This window comes from Moschus berezovskii, chromosome 22, assembly GCF_049115385.1.
Source record: "Moschus berezovskii isolate FMDL1 chromosome 22, NW_MosBer_1.0, whole genome shotgun sequence".
Lineage (NCBI taxonomy): Eukaryota > Metazoa > Chordata > Mammalia > Artiodactyla > Moschidae > Moschus > Moschus berezovskii.
Window position 1 is genome coordinate 53,389,697 of NC_142481.1, and position 25,197 is coordinate 53,414,893.

At 44.7% G+C, this 25,197-nt stretch overlaps 2 protein-coding genes across 6 annotated transcripts in view; both read left to right on the top strand.

Annotated features, from left to right (window-relative positions):
- HSDL1 (hydroxysteroid dehydrogenase like 1) overlaps positions 1 to 9,168 on the top strand; it is a 12,577-nt gene extending 3,409 nt beyond the window's left edge. Inside the window, exons 2-5 of the mRNA XM_055413047.2 lie at positions 4,549 to 4,774; positions 5,433 to 5,878; positions 6,089 to 6,316; positions 6,985 to 9,168. Of these exons, the coding sequence (XP_055269022.1) occupies positions 4,555 to 4,774; positions 5,433 to 5,878; positions 6,089 to 6,316; positions 6,985 to 7,083 (993 nt within the window). The 5' untranslated portion in view covers positions 4,549 to 4,554 and the 3' untranslated portion in view covers positions 7,084 to 9,168. The remainder of the gene's footprint in view (positions 1 to 4,548; positions 4,775 to 5,432; positions 5,879 to 6,088; positions 6,317 to 6,984) is intronic.
- Positions 9,169 to 11,397: 2,229 nt separating this feature from the next.
- Positions 11,398 to 25,197, top strand: part of MBTPS1 (membrane bound transcription factor peptidase, site 1) — a 46,295-nt gene continuing 32,495 nt past the window's right edge. Inside the window, exons 1-4 of one of the 5 annotated variants that reach the window (XM_055413039.2) lie at positions 11,756 to 12,055; positions 12,253 to 12,351; positions 20,918 to 21,399; positions 22,006 to 22,263. In XM_055413039.2, the coding sequence (XP_055269014.1) occupies positions 21,219 to 21,399; positions 22,006 to 22,263 (439 nt within the window). In that variant the 5' untranslated portion in view covers positions 11,756 to 12,055; positions 12,253 to 12,351; positions 20,918 to 21,218. Of the gene's footprint in view, positions 11,538 to 11,755; positions 12,056 to 12,252; positions 12,352 to 17,776; positions 17,886 to 20,917; positions 21,400 to 22,005; positions 22,264 to 25,197 lie in introns of those variants that run through there. The other 4 variants (XM_055413038.2, XM_088830665.1, XM_055413041.2 and 1 more) reach the window with 4 other exon arrangements.

The following is a 25,197-nucleotide window of genomic DNA, read 5'->3' on the forward strand; positions in this document are numbered from 1 at the left end:
GAACGAGTCACCGAAGGATACATGGGCTTGATTCCTTATGTAAGGGGCAACACCAGGCAAAACGGAGTACTGTTATTTCAGAATCTGTGGTAGGGTGGTGTACAACTATTTATGAAAGAAAGAAGAGAGCAAGGGAATGATTTCATCAGAACTTAGGAGAGTTGATTACCCCAAGGGTGGCAGAAGGGGATGTGACCAGGGAGGAGGCATTGGGCCTTCTGAGACTCTCATTTGATTTCTGCAGTCCTGTCGCCCCATGAGTGTTTTTTTATTCTTTGAGCTGTGCATAATAGACAACTTTGGTGTACATTTTTCCAATTTTCTTAAATTGTTGTTCAGTCGCTCAGTCATGTCCGACTCTGCAACCCCATGGACTGCAGCACGCCAGGCTTCCCTGTCCTTCACCATCTCCTGGAGTTTGCTCAATCTCATGCCCATTGAGTCGGTGAAGCCATCCAACCATCTCATCCTCTGTTCCCTTCTCCTCCTGCCCTCAGTCTTTTCCAGTGAGTTGGCTCTTTGCCTCAGGTGGCCAAAGTATTGGAGCTTCAGCATCAGTGCCTGTTTGGGATTCATGGCACATGAATTTTTATTTTCTTCTAACTTTTAAAACCTTTGGTCTGAGTTTTACCTAAAGTTTTCCCAGCTGAGCTGTGAGGGAAAGGCGTTTGCTGTTTGTTTTTGCTTGCAGCTTGTCCTGAAGAGAAGACAGAGCAGCTCCTGGAGGCCCAGAGCTGGCAGGGGACGTAAGAGGAGACTGGAGGTGGAGAATGACTGGGGAGAATGACTTGGGCAGAAAGACTGAGGACTCTGTTGTAGTCAGGCATCTTTTCTGGACTTTTCCCCTCTCACATTCTTGAGAAAAATGGTGGTCAAAGAGGGGTCGAAGTTCCCTTTACACAGCTTCCCCTTGGGGTGAGGTAATTCCCCAAGGTACATGTGACCTCCTTTTAGCTGGAACCTTATTATAGACATGCCTGCCATGCATTTTTCACCACAAGTATTTCTTTGGCTCCAATCTATTAGACCTTGATATGTGGCGTCCAGTCTTTTACTGAAAACATTGTAACATCTTAGAGGTATCAGTTCAGTTCAGTTCACTTCAGTCGCTCAGTCGTGACCGACTCTTTGTGACCCCATGAATCACAGCAAGCCAGGCCTCCCTGTCCATCACCAAATCCCGGAGTTCACTCAAACTTATGTCCATCGAGTCGGTGATGCCATCCAGCCATCTTATTCTCTGTCGTCCCCTTCTCCTCCTGCCCCCAACCCCTCCCAGCATCAGAGTCTTTTCCAGTGAGTCAGCTCTTCGCATGAGGTGGCCAAAGTATTGGAGTTTCAGCTTTAGCATCAGTCCTTCCAATGAACACCCAGGATTGATCTCCTTTAGAATGGACTGGTTGGATCTTCTTGCAGTCCAAGGGACTCTCAAGAGTCTTCTCCAGCACCACAGTTCAAAAGCATCAATTCTTCGGCGATCAGCTTTCTTCAAAGTCCAACTCTCACATTCATACGTGACCACTGGAAAAACCATAGTCTTGACTAGACGGACCTTTGTTGGCAAAGACATTACTTTGTCTCTGCTTTTTAATATACTATCTAGGTTGGTCATAACTTAGAATTATACCCACCTGTTATTTTGAAGAATAGATTTAATGTTCCAAGTATCTAGTTGTTTTTTTTTTTTTGCTTATGGTTGTGTTATTTCTGACTTTATTACATTTTGTTCAAAAAGTCCTGGTGCATACAACTATCTTGTTTTGCATTTACTTTCCTTATGGCCTACTCTTTGAGTAAGTGTGACAGATGGCACGTGTCCGCTATAAAAGCATTATTTCAGGAACTCCCAGCTTAGGATGGTTGGACTCGGATTCTCAGTTTTTATGTTCTTCTTTGTAAGGAGCTAGTGTTTTTGGTTGCTTCTCTGGGAATCTTGAATCAGCTCTGTCCTGGGAAGCAGCCAGTGTGACTGGGAGGGGCCTTTCCAGCCAGCACCTGTCCCCCAGGATGTGACTCTGTACTGCCACGGTGTGGCAGGGGACCGTTGGGGAGGTGACACATCACTGCCTCATCTCTAGCATCTGGAATCTTTGAGAGGCGCTCGTGCATAGCATACAAAGAGGGGATGCCTTTAAGGTGGAGGACTGTGACCCTCAGGGCTTCCCTGGTGGCTCAGTGGTAAAGAATCTGCCGCCAGTGTGGTAGGAGTGGGTTCGACCCCTAGGTCGGGAGGAATGACAACCCACTCCAGTATTCTTGCCTGGGAAATCCCATGGACAGAGGAGCCTGGTGGGCTGCAGTCCATAGGGTCACAAAGTGTTGGACACAACTGAGCGACTAAGCACAGCACAGCAGAAGATTGTAAAGTTTAATGTTTGAGGGGTTACATGCGCATTGTGGGGCATTTAGGAATCCCACTGCCTGTTTCTTCAGTTTTCTATCATATTTCTTTCGTTATGTTTTGTTGGTTTGTAATTTGGCCTACACACTCATATTCATACTCAACACACACACACACACATATGTATTTACATTCAGTAGTTTTTTGTTATTTTATGCGCCTGTTAACCAGTGTGGTATCATTCTTACAGCGTGTTTCATTCCAGAGGTTAATTTGTTTTCTTCACTCTGCAGACCTTGGTTGAGCTCAAATTGCATTGTGGTGGAGTGGGAGGGAATTCACTTATTCTTCCTTAAGCTTATGCCAATTTTTGCTGCTACTGTCAGGGATTTTTTTCTTAGTTTCAGAAAAAAACTTAGTTTTTTTTCTATACAGATTTCTATGAGAGGGACCACTTCGAGAAATTTTATATAAATTTTGTTTTTGGCTTAAATCTGTTTTCTCTTACATAATTTTAATAAATGTCATATACCCTTGTACTTGCACATATCTGAGCTCCCTGTAGTTTAATTGTGGTCCGTTCTGATCTTCTTGATACTTGAGCCTCACTGAGAGCAGGTGGTTGGCTCAGGCCTTGGTGTGGTCTAGTCTGCTGCTGCTGCTAAGTCACTTCAGTCGTGTCCGACTCTGTGTGACCTCATAGACGGAAGCCCACCAGGCTTCCCCATCCCTGGGATTCTCCAGGCAAGAACACTGGAGTGGGTTGCCATTTCCTTCTCCAGTGTGTGAAAGTGAAAAGTGAAAGTGAAGTCGCTCAGTCATGTCTGACCCTTAGTGACCCCACGGACTGCAGCCTACCAGGCTTCTCCATCCATGGGATTTTCTAGGCAATAGTACTGGAGTGGCTTGCCATTGCCTTCTCCGTGGTCTAGTCTAGAAGGAGCTTTATCAGCCTTGGTTGTGCCCGGCCTTTCTCTGCCTCTCTGATTGCAGGTGCATTCATGTACATACCAGTTCATACGGCATTTTAAGTCGTTTTGTTAGATGTCAGTCTCTCCTCCTAGGCAGTCATTTGCTTCATCTTTGAAACCTTAGCGTCCATCCTAGTACATGGCACGTAAAGATGCTTGCCGTGTGGATACTTACAAGAGTCATATTGGGCTTTTCTCTCCCCAAACACAAGGGGCCAGGCAAGGATGACGGTGTGTCAGTGATGCCAGCCAGATGAAGTGTGCTTCAGTTCAGTTCAGTTCAGTCGCTCAGTTGTGTCCGACTCTTCAGTTCAGTTCAGTCGCTCAGTCGTGTCCGACACTCCGCGACCCCATGAATCATAGCACGCCAGGCCTCCCTGTCCGACTCTTAGCCACTGTCATTTCAGAAAAGCACGTCTTCAAGTTCGGGGAGTATCTCTTTTTAGAATGTACATTTATGAATATTATTTATACATAATGCAATTTACGTTAAAGAGTATTAGAGCATAGTTTTGTCTCAAAGTGAGTTGTAAGGTCTTTGAGGCCGAAGTGTTAGTTGCTCAGTCCTGTCTGACTCTTTGAGACCCTGTGGACTGTAGCCCACCAGGCTTCTCTGTCCATGGGATTTTCCAGGCAAGCACACTGGAGTGGGTAGCCATTCTCTTGTCCAGGGGATCTTTCTGACCCAAGGATTGAACCCTGGTCTCCTGCATTGCAGGCAGTTTCTGTACTGTCTGAGTGACCAGGAATCCCCCTTTGAGGCCAAGGCTGTGTCTTAATAGTGCCTTTATTTTTCATACTTTATCTTTATAGGGATAGTAGGTTCTCTGTGCTTGCCGGTTTTGCATAAATAAATTCAATAAAAAAAATAAACATTACTCTCAGCCGTTACGTGAATTAAAAGCTGGGTGGGGAACTCCTTAGGGCACAGAGCATATTGTGTTTATTGTCGTATCCATAACATTTAGCTCAGTGCCTGGATTTTAGTAGGAATTTGGTAACTCTTGATCATGTTGACTAATCTTCTTGGATGGAAAGAACTTTGTAAGCTGCAGATGTCAAGTAATGATATCATAAATTGACTGGATCCACGGGCTATGTGCATTTGAACAGTTCTGTTATTTGGATGCAAAATTGTTAAGCCCTGATGTCTCACGCATCCTTCTTCACCCAAACCGTGTGTGTTCCTTTCAGTTACTAAGCAAAGACCACCTCTCTCACTCCCTGCCCCTGCAGGCCGCCATGGCTGCCGTCGACAGCTTCTACCTCTTGTACAGGGAAATTGCCAGGTCCTGCAACTGCTACATGGAAGCCCTTGCCTTGGTTGGAGCCTGGTACACGGCCAGAAAAAGCATCACCGTCGTCTGTGACTTCTACAGCCTCATCAGGCTGCATTTCATCCCGCGCCTGGTCAGCAGGGCGGACCTGATCAAGCAGTATGGAAGATGGGCAGTCGTGAGTGGTAAGAGATGAGATTTCAGTTCTTGCCTGATTTAAAAATGAAGTCATCTTTCCCATTTGATCTGTGTTTTAAGTTGGATGCTTCATTCAGGGACTTACTGCATTTAATCATGTTTTCATGGGATAAAGAAATAAAACTTCATCTGTTATGATTATGTGCACATTTCTCACTGCTCATCTTGGAAGGTATTTCCCTGTGATTTTTGTCCTTTTTCTGTCACCTCCTGTTCCCCATCCATCCCTGCCTTCCTGCTGCTTGCTTTTCCTTCTTGCTGTTTTGAAAGTGTCCTTACAAACTGGTACCACTTTCAGAAATGGTTCCCTTCTTTTAAATTTCATTTTCATTTACCATTGTTTCCTAGGAAAGTACCTCCTGTCACTCACTGAGACCAGATGAGTCTCCCACTGTGTCTCACAGTCACCTTGGCAAACGTAAAGCAGTGCTTCCTCTACCTGTCAGAATGTCTGGGCGAGCATTTGATTAGCTCATGTCATATGTATTATGGATTCCACCTGGTGCTTGACTGACTACTCACAGAACCGAGCTTAATTCTAGTGTGATTCCTTCTCTGATTAAACCCAGACCCGGAGTATTTAAAGTCCATTTTAAGGGTCGCACCGTGAAATGAGTTTGCTCCCTTTCCTGGCTTGTCTTGTAGGTTCCACGGATGGGATTGGAAGGGCCTATGCAGAGGAGCTGGCCAGCCGTGGGCTCAACATTGTCCTGATCAGCCGGAACCAAGAGAAGCTGCAGATGGTCGCTAAAGACATAGCTGACACCTACAAAGTGGAGACTGACATCATAGTCGCGGACTTTAGCAGCGGCCGCGAGATTTACGACGTGATCCGGGAAGCCTTGCAGGACAGAGACATTGGCATCCTGGTGAATAACGTGGGTGTGTTCTACCCCTATCCACAGTACTTCACGCAGGTCTCTGAGGATATTCTCTGGGACATCGTCAATGTGAACATAGCTGCAGCCAGCCTCATGGTCCACATCGTGTTGCCAGGGATGGTGGAGAGGAAGAAGGGTGCCATCGTCACCATCTCCTCCGGCTCCTGCTGCAAACCCACCCCCCAGCTGGCGGCATTCTCAGCATCTAAGGTAACCCGTTCCCAGGTGGAAAGTGAAATCATCGTGTAGGAAAACGTTTATCACAATGGTTTGGTTTAGTTTGTTGAGTTCTGTGTCAGCAGCTGATGTTTGCTTATGCTGTATTTTTTTCCCAAAATGACCGTAGGTCTTTTTTTTTCTCTTGATTTCTTTCGAGTTCCCAACAAAATCAGTCTTTTCCCCTCCTGTTTTATTTAACAGGCTTATTTAGACCACTTCAGCAGAGCATTGCAGTATGAATACGCTTCCAAAGGAATCTTTGTACAGAGTTTAATCCCATTCTACGTGGCTACCAATGTGGCCACCCCTGGCAGCTTTCTGCACAAGTGCCCATGGTTGGTGCCTTCCCCAAAAGTGTACGCACATCATGCTGTTTCTACCCTCGGCATTTCAAAAAGGACCACAGGATACTGGTCCCATTCCATCCAGGTAACCAGCCGTGTGTGCTCAGCTCTCGTAATTAAGGTTAAGGCATCCTAAACCTTTCCAAATGATAAATACATGGGAATCTGATTGAAGCCTGATGCTGGAAGATGAGGATCATAAATTCTGATTCTCAAATCTTAGTGGTTCCAGTTCAGTCACTGAATTCTCTTCTGTGGATTTATTATGTTAAGAACATTCAAAAGTTCCAGCTGCATGACATCTAGAAGAGGAAATCCGCTGTTTTAATGTCAGTAGAGTAAGCTCCACTCTGCCCCTCAAGCCCCAGTTCTCTCTCACAGTACTGACCATGAATGCATTTCACTCTTTGACCTGCCTTTTATTCCTGGGATGATTTGGAATTCTTACCTACACGACATGCTATTGATATCACATTAAGTAAAGATGGAATTGTATCACTGCATGTAGGTCTGTCCTGCCTACTTAGAGGACGGGGTGAGTGGGTGGTGATCCCATTTCTGTTCCCCAGAGAGTCTAGCATAGGGTCATGTGCAAAAGCGGGTACTCAATGCAGCGTCACTTAAGGTTTTTTTCTTCTTTTGTATTTAAGATGATTGGTGGTGTTTGTTGGCTTAAATCATTGCTGATCTGTGCCATTTGTTGTTGATGGCTTTCAATTCTAACCCTGTAATCCTTTTCTCTTTGATCTTTAGTTTCTTTTTGCACAGTATATGCCTGAATGGCTCTGGGTGTGGGGAGCAAATATTCTCAACCGTTCTTTGCGTAAGGAGGCCTTATCCTGCAAAGCTTGAAGCTGGATGATGGTTGGAAAGTTTGACCAACTCGTGGGAGCCTGCAGTATTCTACATTTGGAGGAACACATGGAATTTATCTTCTCCATTTTTTTCATGACTGGTTATTTAGCATATTCTTGACTCATCCTTTGCAAAACAAACATAAATTTTTAAGAGTGCTGTGCGAAAACCTTAAGGGCCGCACGGAGGGCACAGAGTAAATACCAACTGTGGCATGACAACTGATGGAGGAAACCTAAAATTTGATGTGTTTTTTTTTTTTAAACTTTTCAGAAGTTGTGTGATTTATGTTGTTCTAGGAGCTACAGTAATATGATACTGAAATAGGATATAACTTGTCAGCTCTTACAGTCTCACATGTTTCTTAAGGGAAATTATCTATGTCAGTAGATGAATTATAGCACTGGTTTTCAAATGTCCCATCAGGAAAGACTATTGAAAAGTGTTATTTTCTAGGTAAGATTGCTGGTATAATTAGTGGAAACCTGTTATATTGTGTAGCTTTAGTCGTTTGGCTCTCTGTGTATGAAATGCTGCTCTTCAACTGATAATTAGAGAACCATGTGTGTACATATGTTGTATACATCTGGGCAACTTTATTTATTGGTAGTTTACTTTAAAAAAGATTTCTCGTCAAGATGTCTTAATGTGGCACCCAAAGGGGTATTAAAATTCTACATTATTCTTTTTCATACTAAACAAGGCCACCTGATTTTGTGCTATAGGTTTGCCATATATAATATCACCTAACAACATTCTGGTTTTTTTTTTTAAACCTTCTAAGGAATTAATTCATTCCTAGATTTGGACATGTGATGACTGACCCTCAGTCATCTCTTGATTTATAGTTACTGTGGGTAAGTAGTGACTTCTCAGCCTATGACCTATTTTATAACTGAAGTTTAGCCCTCTAGAACTTCTTATACCTGGTTGTGAAACACTTTTCTGTGTAATATTATTCCATTGCAGTAGCATTAATGATATAAATATCAAGTATTTATAGAATAATAGTTAAAATATGGACAAATTATGTATGTGAAAAGACATACTGTATCTGTTGAAATCAGTTAGAGCTCATTCTTGATTGGTGTAACAAATTTGTGTGTTATGGTGAACACTTTCATTGGTGTGAAGATAATTAATGCCCAGTAACCACCACTCTATGGGTTTGCACTGAAACCTACTGTGTAGTCTTTTTGGTTCGGGTTTTATGAAGCCAAACATTTTTGAGAACCACATACCTAGTGCTTTGACAATTGTAAATCACGAGACGAATATGACAATATTGTGCACATTTGAGATCCAGAGTTTAATATTGCAGCACTGACGCAGAAACCAGTTAATTGAAATCAGGGCTTTTATGGAATCGCTTACTCCTGAGCTGATAGCCATTACGAGGAGGCCTGAGCATGCTTTTATTTTATGTCCACAGTTTTGCCAGTGACATTGCCTTAGTATTTCCAGACCTGACTTGGACTCAGGATCAGAGATTAAATTCAGAAGCTCTTCCGTCTGCAGATCAGGCCTTCATCACACAAGAGGAAGAACTGCAATGTGAAAAGTCACATTCCAGTGATTCTACATGGAAGTGATGACTTCGATGGTGTTAGCTGGGGCCTTTGTCATATTTGGCGTTTCCCCACCTGACAGTTAATTGATGGTCATTAATACTAGAGAAAACTTGACTTCACGCCACATTGACTTGAACTTTGACGTATAATAAGCAGCAGTGTGATGTAAAAATACCATATTTATATTCAAGGTGTTGTGTGGTACAGCAGTGTCTTATAGATTAGATGTTGGATCATTGTTACATGATGAAACTAAGTAAACCATGTCAGTGATGTTTTAAAATTCTCTTTTTGGCAGGACGTATGTACATATGCTGATCGGGGCAAAGTTCACGAAAGATGAAAACCAGGAGTCTTCCTTAGGTTTCATCTTTCCCAGCACTCATTTGAGAGTCATAATTGGATCACTGTAGCTGGGGTTTCTTACTAAGGATGTGGGAAATGAACCTTTGAAACAACCTGTGACCTGAAAATTTAACAATAAAAGCAGTTGCTTCTGCTTCCTGTAGAAGAGGTTGGTCTGTATGTTTGGAAAGAGAGAAACATTCCCCCCCCCCATAGAAACAAATATTTAAAAATTACAAAAAATTAATCTCTGAACACCTGTGACAGTAATTCATTAAAAGCTGGTAATTTAGCCATATGTCTCACAAGTCTTGAAGCTACAGAGTTGATTTTTTGCTCTCATTCTCCCGATAGGTTGCATAAGGGCCGATTTTTGTTCCTTGACATGGGTGATATGGAGATCACTGGTGGTTTTGCCATGATCCATTTTGTGTTGAGCGGTGGGGATGAAAAGTAGCGAGTTTAAGGAGTGGGAAGAAAAAGGGAGACTGTGAGTAGAGACAGCTCTTCTAAGGAGTCTTTTTTGCTTTGTTTCGCTTTCACCTCAGTTACTTAAAATCTTGGCACATTTGGGTTAAATGGCATCTCGAGTCTTGACACTGTGTGCACGCCGAAATCTTTCTGTGTCTCTGTGGACTGTTATCTTTAAAATAGCATTCAGGTTTAATAAAGATTTACCTTCCCGTGGGATTACAAATGCTTTATTATACACGTGAAGTGTTAGTTTAGGGAGTTACCAGAACCTGGAGTAGTGGAAAACTGGTAGACCAGGATTCTGGGGCGTCAGCCTCCCTTGGTAAATTTCCAGGCCACCTCCTGTCACGCCCCAGGCTCCCTGCAGTTTCTAGGGCTTGCAAGAGCTGCGAAGTTCCCCTCACCTTCAGTATCACATGACAAGGATGTTTGCGATTCACTAACCTACCTCTGTTCCTAACAGTGGGGCTTTGTATTCAGTGGCATAGGGACCTAAAGGGCTGTTAAAAGAACCCTGATTAGAACAACACAGTTAATTTTAAGATCAAGTCCCTTATGTGGTAGTAGGGAGGGAGTGCTCTGGATTTACAAATGCAAGAGTCAACAGTTCTCTGAAAGTTTCTAACACCGATGTGATCTCAGGAGGTGGGGAAGAACTTGATCAGGTGTGGGTTGGTCTAGTACAACCACATTTACTGAATATGTTGTGTGTCAAAGTCTGTATGTGTATGCTTCATTTAACCTTCATCCTATGAGGGAGGTATTCATATCTCCTTTGGGTGAGGAAGGTGAGTTACAGAGAACTGAGGTACAGCTTGCCTAAGATCACAAAAAGCTAGTAGGTGATTCTATGTTTCTCCACTATATCAGTTTGGTTAAATATTGTTAAAAGTAATATGCAGTGCTGTGGTTTCTAATATTGGGGCATTATCCAGGTGCTGTGGAAAGGTAAAACAAGATACAAGCAGTTTTATCTCACGACATAGCACATCATTTGTCATCAGCATGACCTAAAACAGGCTTTCAGTCCCCTTTGTGTGCCAGCTCAGTCGTGTCCGACTGTTTTGCGACTCCATGAACTGTAGCCCTCAAGGCTCATCTGTCCATGGAATTTTCCTGGCAAGGTTGTAATTTCCTTTTCCAGGGGATCTTCCCGACCAGGGATCGAACTTGCGCCTCCTGCATTGGCAGGCAGATTCTTTATCACTGCCGCCACCTGGAAAGCCCTTCCATCCCCTAATTGTGATCAATGTCTATAGTGTGGATCAGCTCAACATTTAGACATTAACTGGGTGATTTTAGTATCTCAATCACCCAGACAATTGGGACGCACTTTTAGGGAATTTAATACATTGTTCTTTGTTTCTTCAGAACGGGTCACCGCTTGGCGTCCGTGGTCCAGGCGATGCTGGGAGGGATTAAGAATAGAGCAGACCGGACTTGAGGCCGGGGTCTCGCCTATCAGGGTGGGAGTCAGGCGAGTACTCGCACCCTCAAGCCTTGAATAAGCACTTGACTCGCCTGCATCCGAGCTGCAGAGAGGGTTAAACGGGTAGAGATTTGCACGGGGAGCGTCGCCGCACCTGGCTCTACAGGCCCCAGGAGGAGAGCACTGGATGAATACGAACGTTCAGTGGCTGTTTCGCCACAGCTGTCCTCCGTAGGGCCGCGCCCGGCCAGGGGCCATACAGGTTCCCTGAGCTCCTGTGAATCCCCCATCCGCCCATTCCAATAGTCCTTTCCCCAGACTCGGGCTGGGTCTCAGCAACCTGACCCCGCCCCTGCTCCAGGGCCGCAAACGTCGCGAGACCACCCTTCCTCCCGGCCAGGGTACCCCCCCCACCCCTCCCCGGGACCTCGGCGTCCAGCGCGCGCACGCAGGGCACGCACGGTCGGCTGGGTCCGGCGTTCCCGGCCGTCGGTGTCTCCGCCCCAGTCGCGCAGTCTCGCGAGAGTTGGGAGTAAACAGCGCCGGATGGAGACTCGAGGCATGTTTGTGGCGGAGGCGCCGTTATCCCGGGCCCGGCAGACCCGAGCCTGAGGCGGCCGCAGGTACGTCAGGCAAGTCCGCTCCCCAGAGCCCCCGGCCCTCTCGACCTGCAGGGTCGCCCGCGCGCTCCGGCTTGCTCGCCGCGCTCGAGGCCCCGAGGGCGGGGGTCTGCGCGGGCGGGGGCGGCGGCGGCGGCGGGGCCTCCTTGCGCCCCTGGAGCCGCGCGGCCGCGGACGGGCGGTGCGGGGGCGGCGGTGAGGGGCGCGGGAAGGACGAGCGTTGCAGACGTGCCGGTGCGTCGCTTGTCTGCCCGCGGGAGCCGCGCTGTTCCGCCGCTCGCCCCGGCCGGACTGCCGGCCGGTTTCCCCGCCTGGCCCTCTTTGCGCGTAGACACGCTTCGGTGGTCGCTCCACTTCCCCGCTTCCTTTTTCTGAGGTGAACTTTGACGGAGTCACGCCGTGTGCCTGGTCCGGGCCCTCAGCCTTGGAGACCGCGGTTCTCGGTCTGCTTCCCAGAGGGGAGCCTGCTGTGGGATCTTAAGGGACCTCGGTTCCTGCCCTGTCCGTGTCTGGTTTTTCATAAATGCGGGGTAAGAATCTCGTCGGTCATTTGGGTCTGGGAGGTTCTGGTTGACTCTCAGACCTGTAGGAGCTTCACGTGCTGCCTAAGACTGTTGTACACCGTCTCCTTTACGTTCATTTAAGATGTTTACCCCTTGTCTGGGTTAGCGCCCTTGAGACTTTGGGCCTATTTGCCTATGGAGATTAAGTTAAATATTTACTTTAGATTCCGAAGGACCCTTCCAAGTAAGAGAGAGTGGCCTAAGGTCTCGGAGTTGAACTGGAGAATTTCGTTTCTTTTGGCACTTTAGTCTTGACTGTGCTGGTAAGTAGCGCTCTCGCTTCAAGGTTTCAGTTTCCCTAAGTATAAAAATGAGGGGTTTGGAGAACAGTGATTTTTTTTTCCCCCCGCAACTTTTAATCTGCAGCACCCATTTTACATATATATATATATATGTATACACACACACTTTTGTAACGTGAGCGCTTTATTAAGGTTAAAATTACTGTTTTTAAGTGTGCTTATTCAGCATTTGTTGTTTTTTCCCCGTAAATTTGCAGTTATGCAATCATCATAATCCAGTTTTAGAACATTTCTTCCATCCCCAAAAGATCCCCCACAGTGCCCGTTTGCAGTCAGTGCCCATTTCTAACTCCAGCTCCAGGTGACCACTAATATGCTGTCTGCTTAGATTTGTCTTTTTTGAATATTTTGTGTATTCAGATGGGGTTATATGTGACTATTGTGTCTGGCTTCCTTTGTGCTTCATACTGTTTTTCAACTTCATGTAGTTTGTATCCTGTATCAGCGTGTCATTCCTTTTTTTTTTTAAATGAAGTATAATTCCTTTACAATGTTGTATTAGTTTAGGGTGCACAGCAAAAGCGATTCATTTATACATATGTATATATTTTTTCAGATTCTTTTCCATTCTAGGTTATTACAAGATATTGAACGTAGTTCTCTGTGCTATACAGTGCTAAGTCACTTCATTCGTGTCCGACTCTGTGTGACCCTGTGAACTGTAGCCTGCCAGGCTCCTCTGTCCACGGCATTCTCCAGGCACGAATACTGGAGTAGATTGCCATGCTCTCCTCCAGGGCATCTTCCTGACCCAGGGATCAAGCCCACATTTCTTTACAACTCCTGCCTTGGGAGGCAGGTTCTTAACCAGTAGTGCCACCTGGGAAGCTCATGCTATACAGTATGTCCTTGTTTATCTTTACAACCCCTTTGACTCTTTGCTTAGAATTCTCCAGGCAAGAGTACTGGAGTGGGTTGCGATTCCCTTCTCCAAGGGATCTTCCTGACTCAGGGATTGAACCCGGGTCTCCTGCTCCATGTCTCCTGCATTGCAGGCAGATTCTTTACCATTGGAGCCATCAGGGAAGCCCCCATATATAGTGGTATGTATCTGATGATCCTAAACTCCTGCTGCTGCTGCTAAGTCGCTTCAGTCATGTCTGACTCTGTGCGACCCCATAGATGGCAGCCCACTAGGCTCACCCATCCATGGGATTCTCCAGGCAAGAACACTGGAATGGGTTGCCATTTCCTTCTCCAGTGTGTAAAAGTGAAAAGTGAAGTCACTCAGTCGTGCCTGACTCTTAGTGACCACATGGACTGCAGCCTACCAGGCTCCTCCATCCATGGGATTTTCTAGGCAAGAGTACTGGAGTGGCTTGCCATTGCCTTCTCCAATCCTAAACTCCTAGTTTACCCCTTCCTAAACTCCTAGTTTACCCCTTACCCCTTACATATTGAAGTGTGTATCAATACTTCATTCCTTTTTATGGTGCACTAATAGTCCACTCTTTGCATGTAACACATTTTGTTTATCCATTCAGGCAGGACACTTCTTGGAGATAATGTTTTTTGTTGCCATGTATGAAGCAGATGGCTAGAGCCCTTTTTGTTAGAGGTGGGGAGGGAGACACCTGGGGTGGCCGGGTAGGACCCTGGCCCATAAACTAACTCCATTGTGCTCCCCAAGTATCCTTATAATCAAGAGTTGGTTGTGTCTGTAAATAAAGCATTTCTAGTCTAGTGCTTGCAGAGCCTTAGAAGCTCCTTGGGCCCCATGGGATGTTGCAGGCTCCCTTCTGAAGAGTCAGGAGGTTTTATCATCCCCTTCGTGTCCTCTCATGTGTGATTACCTTGTCTGTCAGTCTGGTGGGAGATGGTTCTTGCCCTGCCTGCTGTCTCTTTCATTTGTGTGGCAGCCACAGTGCCAGAGTAACTAGAGGCTGCAGGCCCAATAGGCTGCACTTGGCTCCTAGTGCAGTGCTTTAAGTGGAGTAGTGGGTGGTGTATTTGCATCTGCCCCTTTACACAGGAGAGAGTTGAGATACTGCGTATATTTTATTGGAAGAACTTGTCAAGTCCAGCCTTTGATGACGTGAAATATTAAGAACGGGAGATGGACCTTGGTCTCTCAGTGCATTGTCTTAGTCAGCTTGAGACTGATTTCTTCCTCCCTGTGGCCTAATCAGTTTTGACCTGCTACAGAAATCTGTTCACTTAGTTTATTAATATTGAGGATGTCTTTTTGCCTAAGGTTGTTTAAGGGATGAGTTTAAAATGTGGCAAGTGTGAGCCTCCTGTGTGACTGGCCAGCCCTGGATGGTGGGCGGGTGAAGAGAATGAGGAGACAGCAGCAGCCTTTGCGAAAGAACAGACAATAGAAACAGTGTGGACTTCAGTGCTCTTGACTTGCGGGGCTGAATTTCCCCCTGCAAAACCTACTGATGGGCGAATGTGCCAGAATGAATGGCTCAATCAGGCTTAAGAATACACCTTTGTTTTAGGATACTGTGGTCTGGCTTCTCTTAAATGTTAGCTTGTTAAACAATGGTAATACAGTCAAGAGAGCAATTAGTTACGAAAGTGGTATTTTTACAGCCAAATTTTGATTGAACTGAATGGTACCCTTTTGTGACCTAAACAATTTTCTCTGGATCAGTTTCAGTAAAGGGTCATTAAAAAGCAAGGCACATCTTCCTAATTAGACGACTATTGGGTGATAAAAGTCAATTCCCTGACTTGTGTTCTTTAATTATTTGCAAAGAAACAAATTTGTATGTACTTTAGTTATACCCAGAATCATAATCCTAGTGACACTGTTTTATAATGCACGATAGAAGATTCTGGGCTATAAGGAATGTTAACTGTTGCCTACCCAAATAATACATCTCCTCTACTTTGTCTCCCTCTTATACACGCCTCATTAAATCTTATTCCTGGCATTGTATTATTTGAGCTGTTTGAGCTTTGTATTTTACATTTAGTACTTAATGTCAAATATTTTTTGATTGTACCTGTATTGGAGACATAATTATACTTACTTATGGAAAATCACAATGTTAAATACCATCTTTTAGGGTTACCTTTGTATGGAAAAATAACCAGGCCTTCTACATAAAGAATTTATAGAAATTAGATCCAGTCAACCGTTAGTGGATCCAGAGACAACCCTAACCAGGCCCTGTAAGTAAGTGATATTACAGATGACAAATCTGTTTAGAATGAACTAGCTGAAAGCATAACCTTAAGTTAGAAGGTAGACAGATTTTTGAAAACAAATCCTAGGAAATAGAGTCCTTTTCTGAGGAGGACATGGCAGCGCACCGTAATATTTTGGCCTGGAGAATCCCATGGACAGAGGAGCCTGGTGGGCTACAGCCCATTGGGTCTCAGAGAGTCAGACATGACTGAAGTGTTTTAGCACACACACATGCAGATCCCTTTTAAGCTCTGCTATATGTATAATTGAAATTACATTCTTAACATATTTTGACTGTGAAAGTTTTATTGCACAAATTTATCTTTTTTCATTGTTCTTTTTCCCTGGTGCATATAGATAAATATTTAAAAATGGAAATGTGGATCACACTAACTGTTTTACTTAATATTTCATTAGCACTTCCCCCATATTCTCTGGGAAATATGTTAGTTTCCTGTGGCTGCTGTAACAAATTTCTGCACACTTGTTGGCTTAAAACAACACAGGTTTGTTGTCTTGCAGTTCTGGAGGTCAGTAGTCTGAGATCAGTCTCACTGGGCTGAAGTCAAGGTGTCAGCTTCATTCCTTCTGGAAGTTCCAGGGAGCATGTGTTTCCATCCCTTTTCCAGCGTCCAGAGGCCCCTGCAGACTTTGGTGCCTGACCTCCTCCTGGTATCACTTCAGCCTCACGCTCCCATCATCACTTCCTTGCCTCCCTCTTATAAAGACTCTTGTCGTTACGTTGGACCCAGATGGACCATCCAGGATGCTCTCCCCATCAGAACATCCCTTTAGTTACACCTGCTGAGTCCTTTCAGCCGTATACAGTAACATTCGTAAGTTCTGCGGATAAGAATGTGGACATCGTTTGGGAACCATTATTTAGCCTTCCCAAGGAGCCTAATTTTAAATTGCTGTATTGCATTCCATAATGTACATGAATTATTTAGCTAGTTCCCTGTTGCACTTTAGGTGGTCTCTGATTTTTCCCAGTTAAAAAGCCTTGCACATAAATTGTGTGCTCTCAGATTTATACTTCTGAGGATTTCAGGAAAGCCGGGTAACCTTCCTTTTAAGAGTGTGGCCTCTGGAGCCAGACTGCCCACATTCCCAGCCCAGCTTCCCCACTCAGAGGCCAGGTGACTCCAGGCAGTGCTGAGCCAGCCTAGGCCTCAGATTTCTTGTTGAAAATGGGGTGGGGACAGATTGTTGTAAGGATTAAGTGAGTTAATGCATGCACATTACATAGAATAGTGTCTGCCACATGCTGAGTGCTCGGTATATGTTCATTGATGTTATTAGCAAATGTATCAGGCTAAAAGTTTTTTACATTGACAAATTTCAACTCTAGAACGTCATAAGAATTTTTTATATTCACTAGCAAACTAGGAAGGTATTCAAGTTGAATTCTTAAACTTGATTTCATTTTATCTGGCTGTCTCAGTTTTGTCTGTCAAAATGTTACTTGACTTTTATGATGTAAATTATAATGGGTTAATTCTAGCAGCTGTTTACTATCTCAATTCCTTAATTCCTCAGAATGAGAAATACTTTTAATTTCTCTTTGAGTAGCTTAGCACATCTCTTGGGATGTTCAGGTATCATTCTGTGTGACACTTGATGGTTGTAAATCTGTTTGACAAGGTCCATGGTCTGGTTGTGCACACATCAGTCGGTGCAGACTGAGTCTATAAGAGGGTTAAAGTTGCCTCCACTCCTCCCCTACATTTTCAGATTCATTGAGGGCAGTCTTAGCAACTAAGACTAAATATAGGACCTTTTTTTTTTCTTTGTATATTTTGGAAACCATTTCCACCATTTCAGAAAGGGTGGAAGAATAGTATAAGCCCTTTTTTCTTTGCACTTGTAAGTAAGTTGCAGACCTGATGCCCTTGATCCCCAGGTACTGTAGTGGGCATTTCCTGCGAGCAAGGACCTTCTTCCATAACCACGGCACAGCCTTCGAAGTCCAGCAGTTAGTCATGATCCTCCACCACTATCTAATCACAGGCTGGTCCCATGCAGGTTTTCCCAGTCGTTCATTCCAGTAACATCCTCACAGCAAAGGGATCCGGTTCAGAGTTGCCTTCAGTCTGGAGCCTAATCTCAGTCGTTCCTTGGTTTTTATTACCTCAGTACTTAGAGAGGTTGTAGGCCAGTCGTTCTGAAAGATGTCCCTCGGTTTGGGTCCTGATGTTTCCTCATGACCTGATTCAAGTTGTGTGTCTTTGGCAGGAACCCCTCAGGAGATGCCAGGCTCTTCCACCACGTCTGCCTGGTGGACCCAGGTCTGTTTGTCCCGTCTCTGGTTAACTTGATGCAGCGTCTCCATCCTAGCATTCCTCTACTTCCTTTTGTAAGTCAGGATTTTGTTGGGAGGCATTCTGAGATCATGGAAATAGCTTAATCCTCTTCGCACTTCAGTTTATTTTTCTGTGTGTATGCCATGGTGGACTCGTGTTTTACTTTTGTCTTCAGTGGGTCAAGATCTGTTACTCTCACCGTTTACTTTGATGCTCAGATCCCAGCGGGCCCCTGTGACCCTCCTCACCATTCTGTGAGCCCTTCTTCCTCTTTGGCACAGTTGTTCCAGATTTGTCTCTTTTTACCCTGCCCAGCCTGAAACTCGCTCTCTCTCTAAGGAGCCTGGTTTCTTTCAATGGAGTATAGTGTTTAGAAAACCAGTGCTGGGCACTAGTGGGGGTAAGGGGGTTCCCTCCTATGAGAATATTGCTGACCCCATGTTCTTGCTGCATACAGAGCTAGGAAATACATGTCCATGTGTTGGTGCGAGTGTATGTTTCTACATCTGTCTGTTGAAAACCTGCATTCACACCAGTATTTCCATTGTCACCCTGCATGGCTCATTCCAGTGTTTCCCTTCACGTTTGAGACTTCCTTCTCTGACGGTGAGAAAGGTGCCTCCCGTTCCCCACAAGATATTTATTCGACCCAATCACTGTCGTGCTGTCACTGCTGACCCCTCACTCAGGCCCCCTCACCAGGGGCCTGACCCCCTGTCCCCCTAGTCTCCATCACTGCACACAGGCTGGGCTGCTGAGGCTCTCCCACCAACACCTGCCTTCTTGTCCTCAGCCTGTTGCTTTTATAAAAACTGTTTTTCCTTTCCTGTGTGTCTGTGTAGGTGTTTGTGTTTCTATTCTCTGTGCTTACCTGTGCTTGTTGCTGCATGTGTGTTTGCTACTAGATGGTGGGCCTGGCTGGGGGGAACATGCTCTCCAGGTCTGCACTGGGAAGTGAGCGGAAGGAGCCATTGTGGACACAGTGAGGGGCACCTTCAGAGCCCCATAGATGAGTAGGGGACTGTATCTTTAAAGCAAACAGGCCAGGACTGCAGAGGTCCGTCACCGGTGGCTGGTCTTGCGACCCCAGTGATGGTGTGGGCACTGCCTCAGTTTTAAGAGAGCGTCAGCCTTCTTTCCCGACAGGCTGACTTTTAAGTTCATTGTCTTTACCTGTGTGTGAAATATTCTGGAACAGGTTTAATGAAAGTTGATGTAACTCAACTTATTGAGTCTAACATTTGCTCACAAGAGTGGCTCACTAATATTTGTGTGGTATCCAGTCCAAATGTGTCATAGATTCTGTAGCATTTTATTTGTATTTTATTTTTTTAATTGTTTATTCACTGTAAGTTCATTTCCTATATCATGCGAGCCTTTGTCACTGTGATTAGCTTTCTCATCTTTGACCTGTAATACGATGAGTCAGGTGTATGCTTCAGGTAATTGTATTCTGTGATACCTCACTACTGCAAGTACCAAATATGAACAGAAACTTGGGCCTCACTCCCAGGTGGCTTCCTCTAAAACAGGTTGGGTTGGCTTTTGGTGTCCCCTGTTGCTTTTCTTCCATCTTTCTCTTCTGGTCGTTGTTATTAAATGTTTATATGATTGACATTCTCTTGTTCTCTGTGTTGCTATGGAGATAGCTTTTAATATTTTATTTCTATCTGATTAACTCTGTTCCACCAACCTTGGTTTCCAGTTCGAGTTAGGCTTGCTTTTCATATAATTTGTTATTATAATGATGAATGTCTTAATTATTTCAAAGATTGTGTAGATACTCCAACTGCTTATCTGTATTTATCACTGTTTTCTTGTTTATCAGTGCTTTCCTATATAAGCACACGTGAATAGCCCCAGAAACCCCTTGTTATTCTCAGGTACCAGTTTCTGTCGGAAGAATGGGTTTATTAACACCTTGACACACCTCTCTCAAAAAGGGGCTGACTCCTTGTCCTAAATGTTTTCTTAGAAACAAGTAGTGATGGAAGGAAGGACTGTCTCATTGCTCTGTTTCCCCCCTGCTGGGTTATTTATGTTTCTCATGTGAACTGTGCAATGTGTTTTTCTGAACGTGCTATAGCCTGTGTTTTTGTTTTTTAACTGCTACTCTGTTCTTCACTGTAAAGAATTACCCTTTTCCTTGCCATTCAGATATTTTGAAAGGTATTTGTGCTTACATGCAATTTAATATTCAAATCATATTTTTCTCTGGCAACAGCTTTTACCTCACCAACTGTCTGTCCTCTCATACCACATCCAGTAAAGAGATAATATGATTTTATAACATATTCAGCAGGTTAAAAGTCTTTGAGTTGAGGCTCAGGTAAAATACATTTACTGACAATAAAAACTCTTCCATACTCTCTTCATAGAATTCGGCAGAAAATATTTCAAAACCTGAAAAAGTGTAGTTTGAGTAATTTCAGAGCGCAGTGTATCTTAGAGGGTGGTAGGTACATAAATTGTATGGAAATTAGTCTGTTCTTAGGTGTTACTTTTACAGTAGAAAGAAAAGGATGTGTACCAAGCTTTTACTTGAAAAACTGGTTTAATTGGCAACCCACTCGAGTGTTCTTGCCTGGAGAATTCCATAGACGGGGAGCCTTGGGTTGCAGAGAGTCCAACACACTGAGGAACTAACTGCACATGGGGAGTTAAAGTGCTGATTAGGGCAATGCCCTGGGGATAAAGAAATGCACGTGATAGGAAAAGACAGCAATCTGAAACTGAGGCTAAGGGAAGGAACTTGAGCAGTTTTGACTCCCATTCATTAGCTAAGGGCTAATGTGCTTAGTATTCTGGGGGTTATTTGTTATCCTTGTTTTTCTCCATTTTTCTTATTTATTTTATCCTGTTTTATTTTTGAAGCTGTCTTAAAACTTTCTTTTCCCCGTAAGAGGGGTGAGGAGTAACTACATTAAATGAGCCCATAGATATTTCTTGGTTGCATCATCCATTTGTTTTGTCTTATAGCTGGTGTGGCTTTTAGACCCTGTTACCTAAATTTCAGAGATCACAAAACCTCCATGGCTCTGTCGGTGCGCTGCTCATGTCCCTGTGTGCTCACTTTGTTTTGTAGACTGGCTTACAGAGTGATCGCTCATCCCTGCTGGACTTTGGTTCCGTGGTGCACATGGAGTGTAGGACTCAGGGGTCTGGGCCAGAGTGAGCGAAGCCTGAGGCCCAAGATGGAGAAGAAACGAAGAAAGAAATGAAAGCCTTGTTTCAGGCCAAGCCACAAGAGGCCATGAAATTTAACTTTTATTTACATTGGACAAGACTGTAAAATAGTGAATCAGTAATGTTTCAGCTTTTAGCTGAAACAAAAATTAACTTATAATCAAGGAAGAAAAAAGTGCGATTTGAGTTTATGCGATTTTATGACCGTACTCACGATCATGAAGCTTGTCAACATCTGGCTGCTTCTGCTGGTGGTTTTGCTCTGCGGGAAGAAGCATCTGGGCGACAGACTGGAAAAGAAACCTTTTGAAAAGGCCCCATGCCCTGGCTGTTCCCACCTGGCTTTGAAGGTGGAGTTCTCCTCAACAGTTGTGGAATATGGTAATGATATTATTTTAAATGTTTGGGACTTCCCCCTCAGTATGTTGGGGTTTTTTGTTTTCTTTTTTCAGATTTATTATAAACGTTAGCTTTTGCCAAAAACATTTCCCTCTGTTTTGCAATAAATGTCAAATGGGCTGAGTGCGTAGTGTTTGTATAGTAATTCTGCTGGTTTGTTTTTTCAGTTTAATTATTTTATATAAAGCAAAGAAATTGACATTCTGAATTATTTCCCTAAAATTGGATTCCATGGGACAGATGTCATGGTAGCTGGTGAGGGTGGGGACTTTGGAGGGGCTGAAAGTTTATGTGACCAGTTGTGAATAACTAAGCAATGAGGCTTATATGATCTGCTCTAAGTTTCGTTAACTTGTCAGGAAGAAGAGAGCCTTCACTTCTCTGAATTCCTCCTTCCTACTTGAAACCGTATGTGCATTTCTCTGCCATATGCTCAAACTTCTCTTAACATTCAGTGTTTGAAAAATAGCTCAGGTGTCTGGTTTTAAGTGATGTGTCCTGTGATCAGTGGGGTTCATCCAGATCATTTTAGCTCAGAGCTCTGGAAACTGACATCTTAAGTTCTTATTTTGTGGTCATTGATTTCAGAGTACATTGTGGCTTTCAATGGATACTTTACGGCCAAAGCTAGAAATTCATTTATTTCAAGTGCCCTGAAGAGCAGTGCAGTCGACAACTGGAGAATTATACCTCGAAACAATCCATCCAGTGACTACCCTAGTGATTTTGAGGTGATTCAGATAAAAGAGAAACAGAAGGCGGGGCTGCTGACTCTTGAAGACCATCCAAACATCAAGCGGGTAACACCCCAGAGGAAAGTCTTTCGTTCTCTCAAGTACACAGAGGGTAAGTACTGCTCCCAAGGGCTGGTCTGTGTGCGTATCTGCTGCGCTGGAAGCAGAGGGGGTGTGCGTGTTCACACAGAGCAGTATCTGAGAAATAGTACAGTGAACACCCCGTCTCTCATCAGCTGTGAACACTTTCTCAGCAGGAATAAAAAAAGAAACAGAAAAGAGACTTTGTGCTTCTGATGGAAAGTTTGCAGTAAGCGTGATCTCTGTTGTGTGGGAGGAGATTCTCACCAGGTTTCTCGCAGAGCCTTGAGGCTATGAGGCCCTAACGGCCCTTCACACTTGGAAACCAAGCTGGTGTCTTTGCGTCTCCTTGCTTGCGTTTTGCGTCTCTCAGGGCTTGTCTTTATTTTGGATGCATCTGGCAAAATGCCTTTTCTCCGGGTTTCATCTTGCTTTCCTCAGACCCTCCTGGCCGCCGGACTTGTTGAAGCTGGAAGCTGGGCACGTGCGGGGATGGAAGGGATTTGCTGAATCCCTTTCAGCTTCAGGGCTCACTCTCCGAGTCCTTACGACAGGCCTGTGGAGAGAAGTTCCTTCTCAGATAACCAGTTGAGATTTAGTACATGCTAGTTTCCAAAGCCGGAGAAGGCAGTGGCACCCCACTCCAGTCCTCTTGCCTGGAAAATCCCATGGGCAGAGGAGCCTGGTGGGCTGCAGTCCATGGGGTCGCTAAGAGTCGGACATGACTGAGCCACTTCACTTTCACTTTTCACTTTAATGAATTGGAGAAGGAAATGGCAGCCCACTCCAGTGTTCTTGCCTGGAGAATCCCAGGGACGGGGGAGCCTGGTGGGCTGCCGTCTATGGGGTCGCACAGAGTTGGACAGAACTGAAGCGACTTAGCAGCAGCAGTTTCCAAAGCAGGTGTACTACCAAAGGGGAAAGGGTTTTTCCCTGTTCGTCAGAAACTGGTGTAGCAGATAGATAATAACTGTTATCGTTTATTGTTTCTTTCATTAGAAGGAAAACGAAATAAGATGTCTGTCATATGAGGCCTGAGAGCCTCTGAGGTTTAAAAGCACACCCAGGGGACAAGCCAGTTCACATGCCAGGTACGGAGTTCAGGGGTGTCTGACTTCACAGAGCTCTTTCCATTAGTCTGTGTTTCGTGGTGCTTTTTCTCTTTGAAAAGCAATCCATGAAGATAAAAACAAACAAGACCGGTGCAGTTAGCCAAATGTATGCCTTGTGCCTTTTTATTCTTTAAAGAGCTGCAGAATATTTTAGGAAATGTGGTAGCCTTGGAAGTATATAGAGTTTTTGGTTTGGGGTGCCCTTCTGTACCCTCTCCAGCATGGTTGTCATTTGCTGGGCTGCCCTGAAAGGAAATAGTGTATCTCTTCCTCTGGTCATGAGCTGTGGGTACCTGTGGTGAGCACTTTTACTTTAAGCTTCTGCTCTGCTCATCCAGAAAATGGATATGATGCTACCCACCTGAGTTCTTCCGAAGGTGAAAGGAAATAGCGCACGTGAAGAGAGCTTAGCAGAGTTTTTGGGCTGTTATAAGCAGACGTTAAATGTTCATTTTTGGGAATTCCCTGGCAGTCCAGTGGTCAGGACTCCAAGCTTTCAGTGCTGGGGCCTGGGTTCAATCCCTGGTCAGGGAACCAAGATCCTGTATGCTGTATGGTGCAGCCAAAAAAAAAAACAACTCATTTTTCTGTGGCTCTATTGTTAGAATGCTTTGCTTTATTTAGGGTCGGAACCTGTCACACTCTGGATCCCACCCCTGGTCTTGGTGGGCTATAAGACAGAACTTACCTGATTTCCACAAGACAGCACTGCAAGGCATTGGGAGGACAGCTTGGTGTCCCCTGTCTGTTACTTGTCTCTGGGATAATAGATACCAGTTCCTTCAGGGGCTACTCATATGACCTGGTCTTACCCTTTTAATTGCTTGCTTTCAAATATGTCCCGTTTTCTCTAAATTGCTCCTAACGAGTACAGCCAGAACCGAGTACAGCCAGAACCGAGTTCAGTCCTCCATGTGTAGTACGGTCTGCTGGAGGGAGAGCCTGGCAGATCCTCATTGGTTTGAATATTGTCCTTCAGTCAGTGCCCCGGCTGTTGACTGAAGGCACAGTGTCAATATGGGAGGGTCAGTGCAGAATCGTTTCAGTTGCAATGTGCAAATAGTCACTTAATGGAATTGACACAACTGTGTATTTCCCAGGTCCTTGTATTTTCATGGGTGTATCCTGGTGAGACCGGAAGGAGAGAGAGAATAACTTCCTTTAGAAACAGAACCTCAGTAGTATTACAGATGGTCCTGTAGAGAAGGGTTTGAAATATGTTTTTTTCTTCTTTATAGCATGGTTTTTGAAAGGTAAAGGGACAGCCTTATGATATTTCTACATTTTTCTTCCATTAAAAAACAAATGTTTACAGATGGTAAAATTCATGCTTTTTAGTGAACAGTTTGGCAGATCTTGATAAAAGTGCAGTCAGGTACCCACCAACAAAATCAAAATGTAAACTGTCACCCCCAGCAGTTCTCCCCGAGTCCTCTGTAGGTGTATTGTTTTTTGAAGGGCGGTGTTCTAGTAGATACTCGTGCTGAGGACGTTGAGCAGGTTACAGTAGGACAAGTCGGAGTGAGGTGTCCTAGGATCTCAGGGCTTCTTCCTGTCTGAGATCACGCAGTAAACAGAGAACGGAGAAGGCAATGGCAAGCCACTCCAGTACTCTTGCCTAGAAAACCCCATGGATAGAGGAGCCTGGTAGGCTGCAGTCCGTGGGGTCACTAAGGGTCGGACACAACTGAACGACTTCACTTTTACTTTTCACTTTCACACACTGGAGAAGGAAATGGCAACCCACTGCAGTGTTCTTGCCTGGAGAATCCCAGGGATGGGGGATCCTGGTGGGCTTCCGTCTATGGGGTCGCACAGAGTCGGACACGACTGAAGTGACTTAGCAGCAGCAG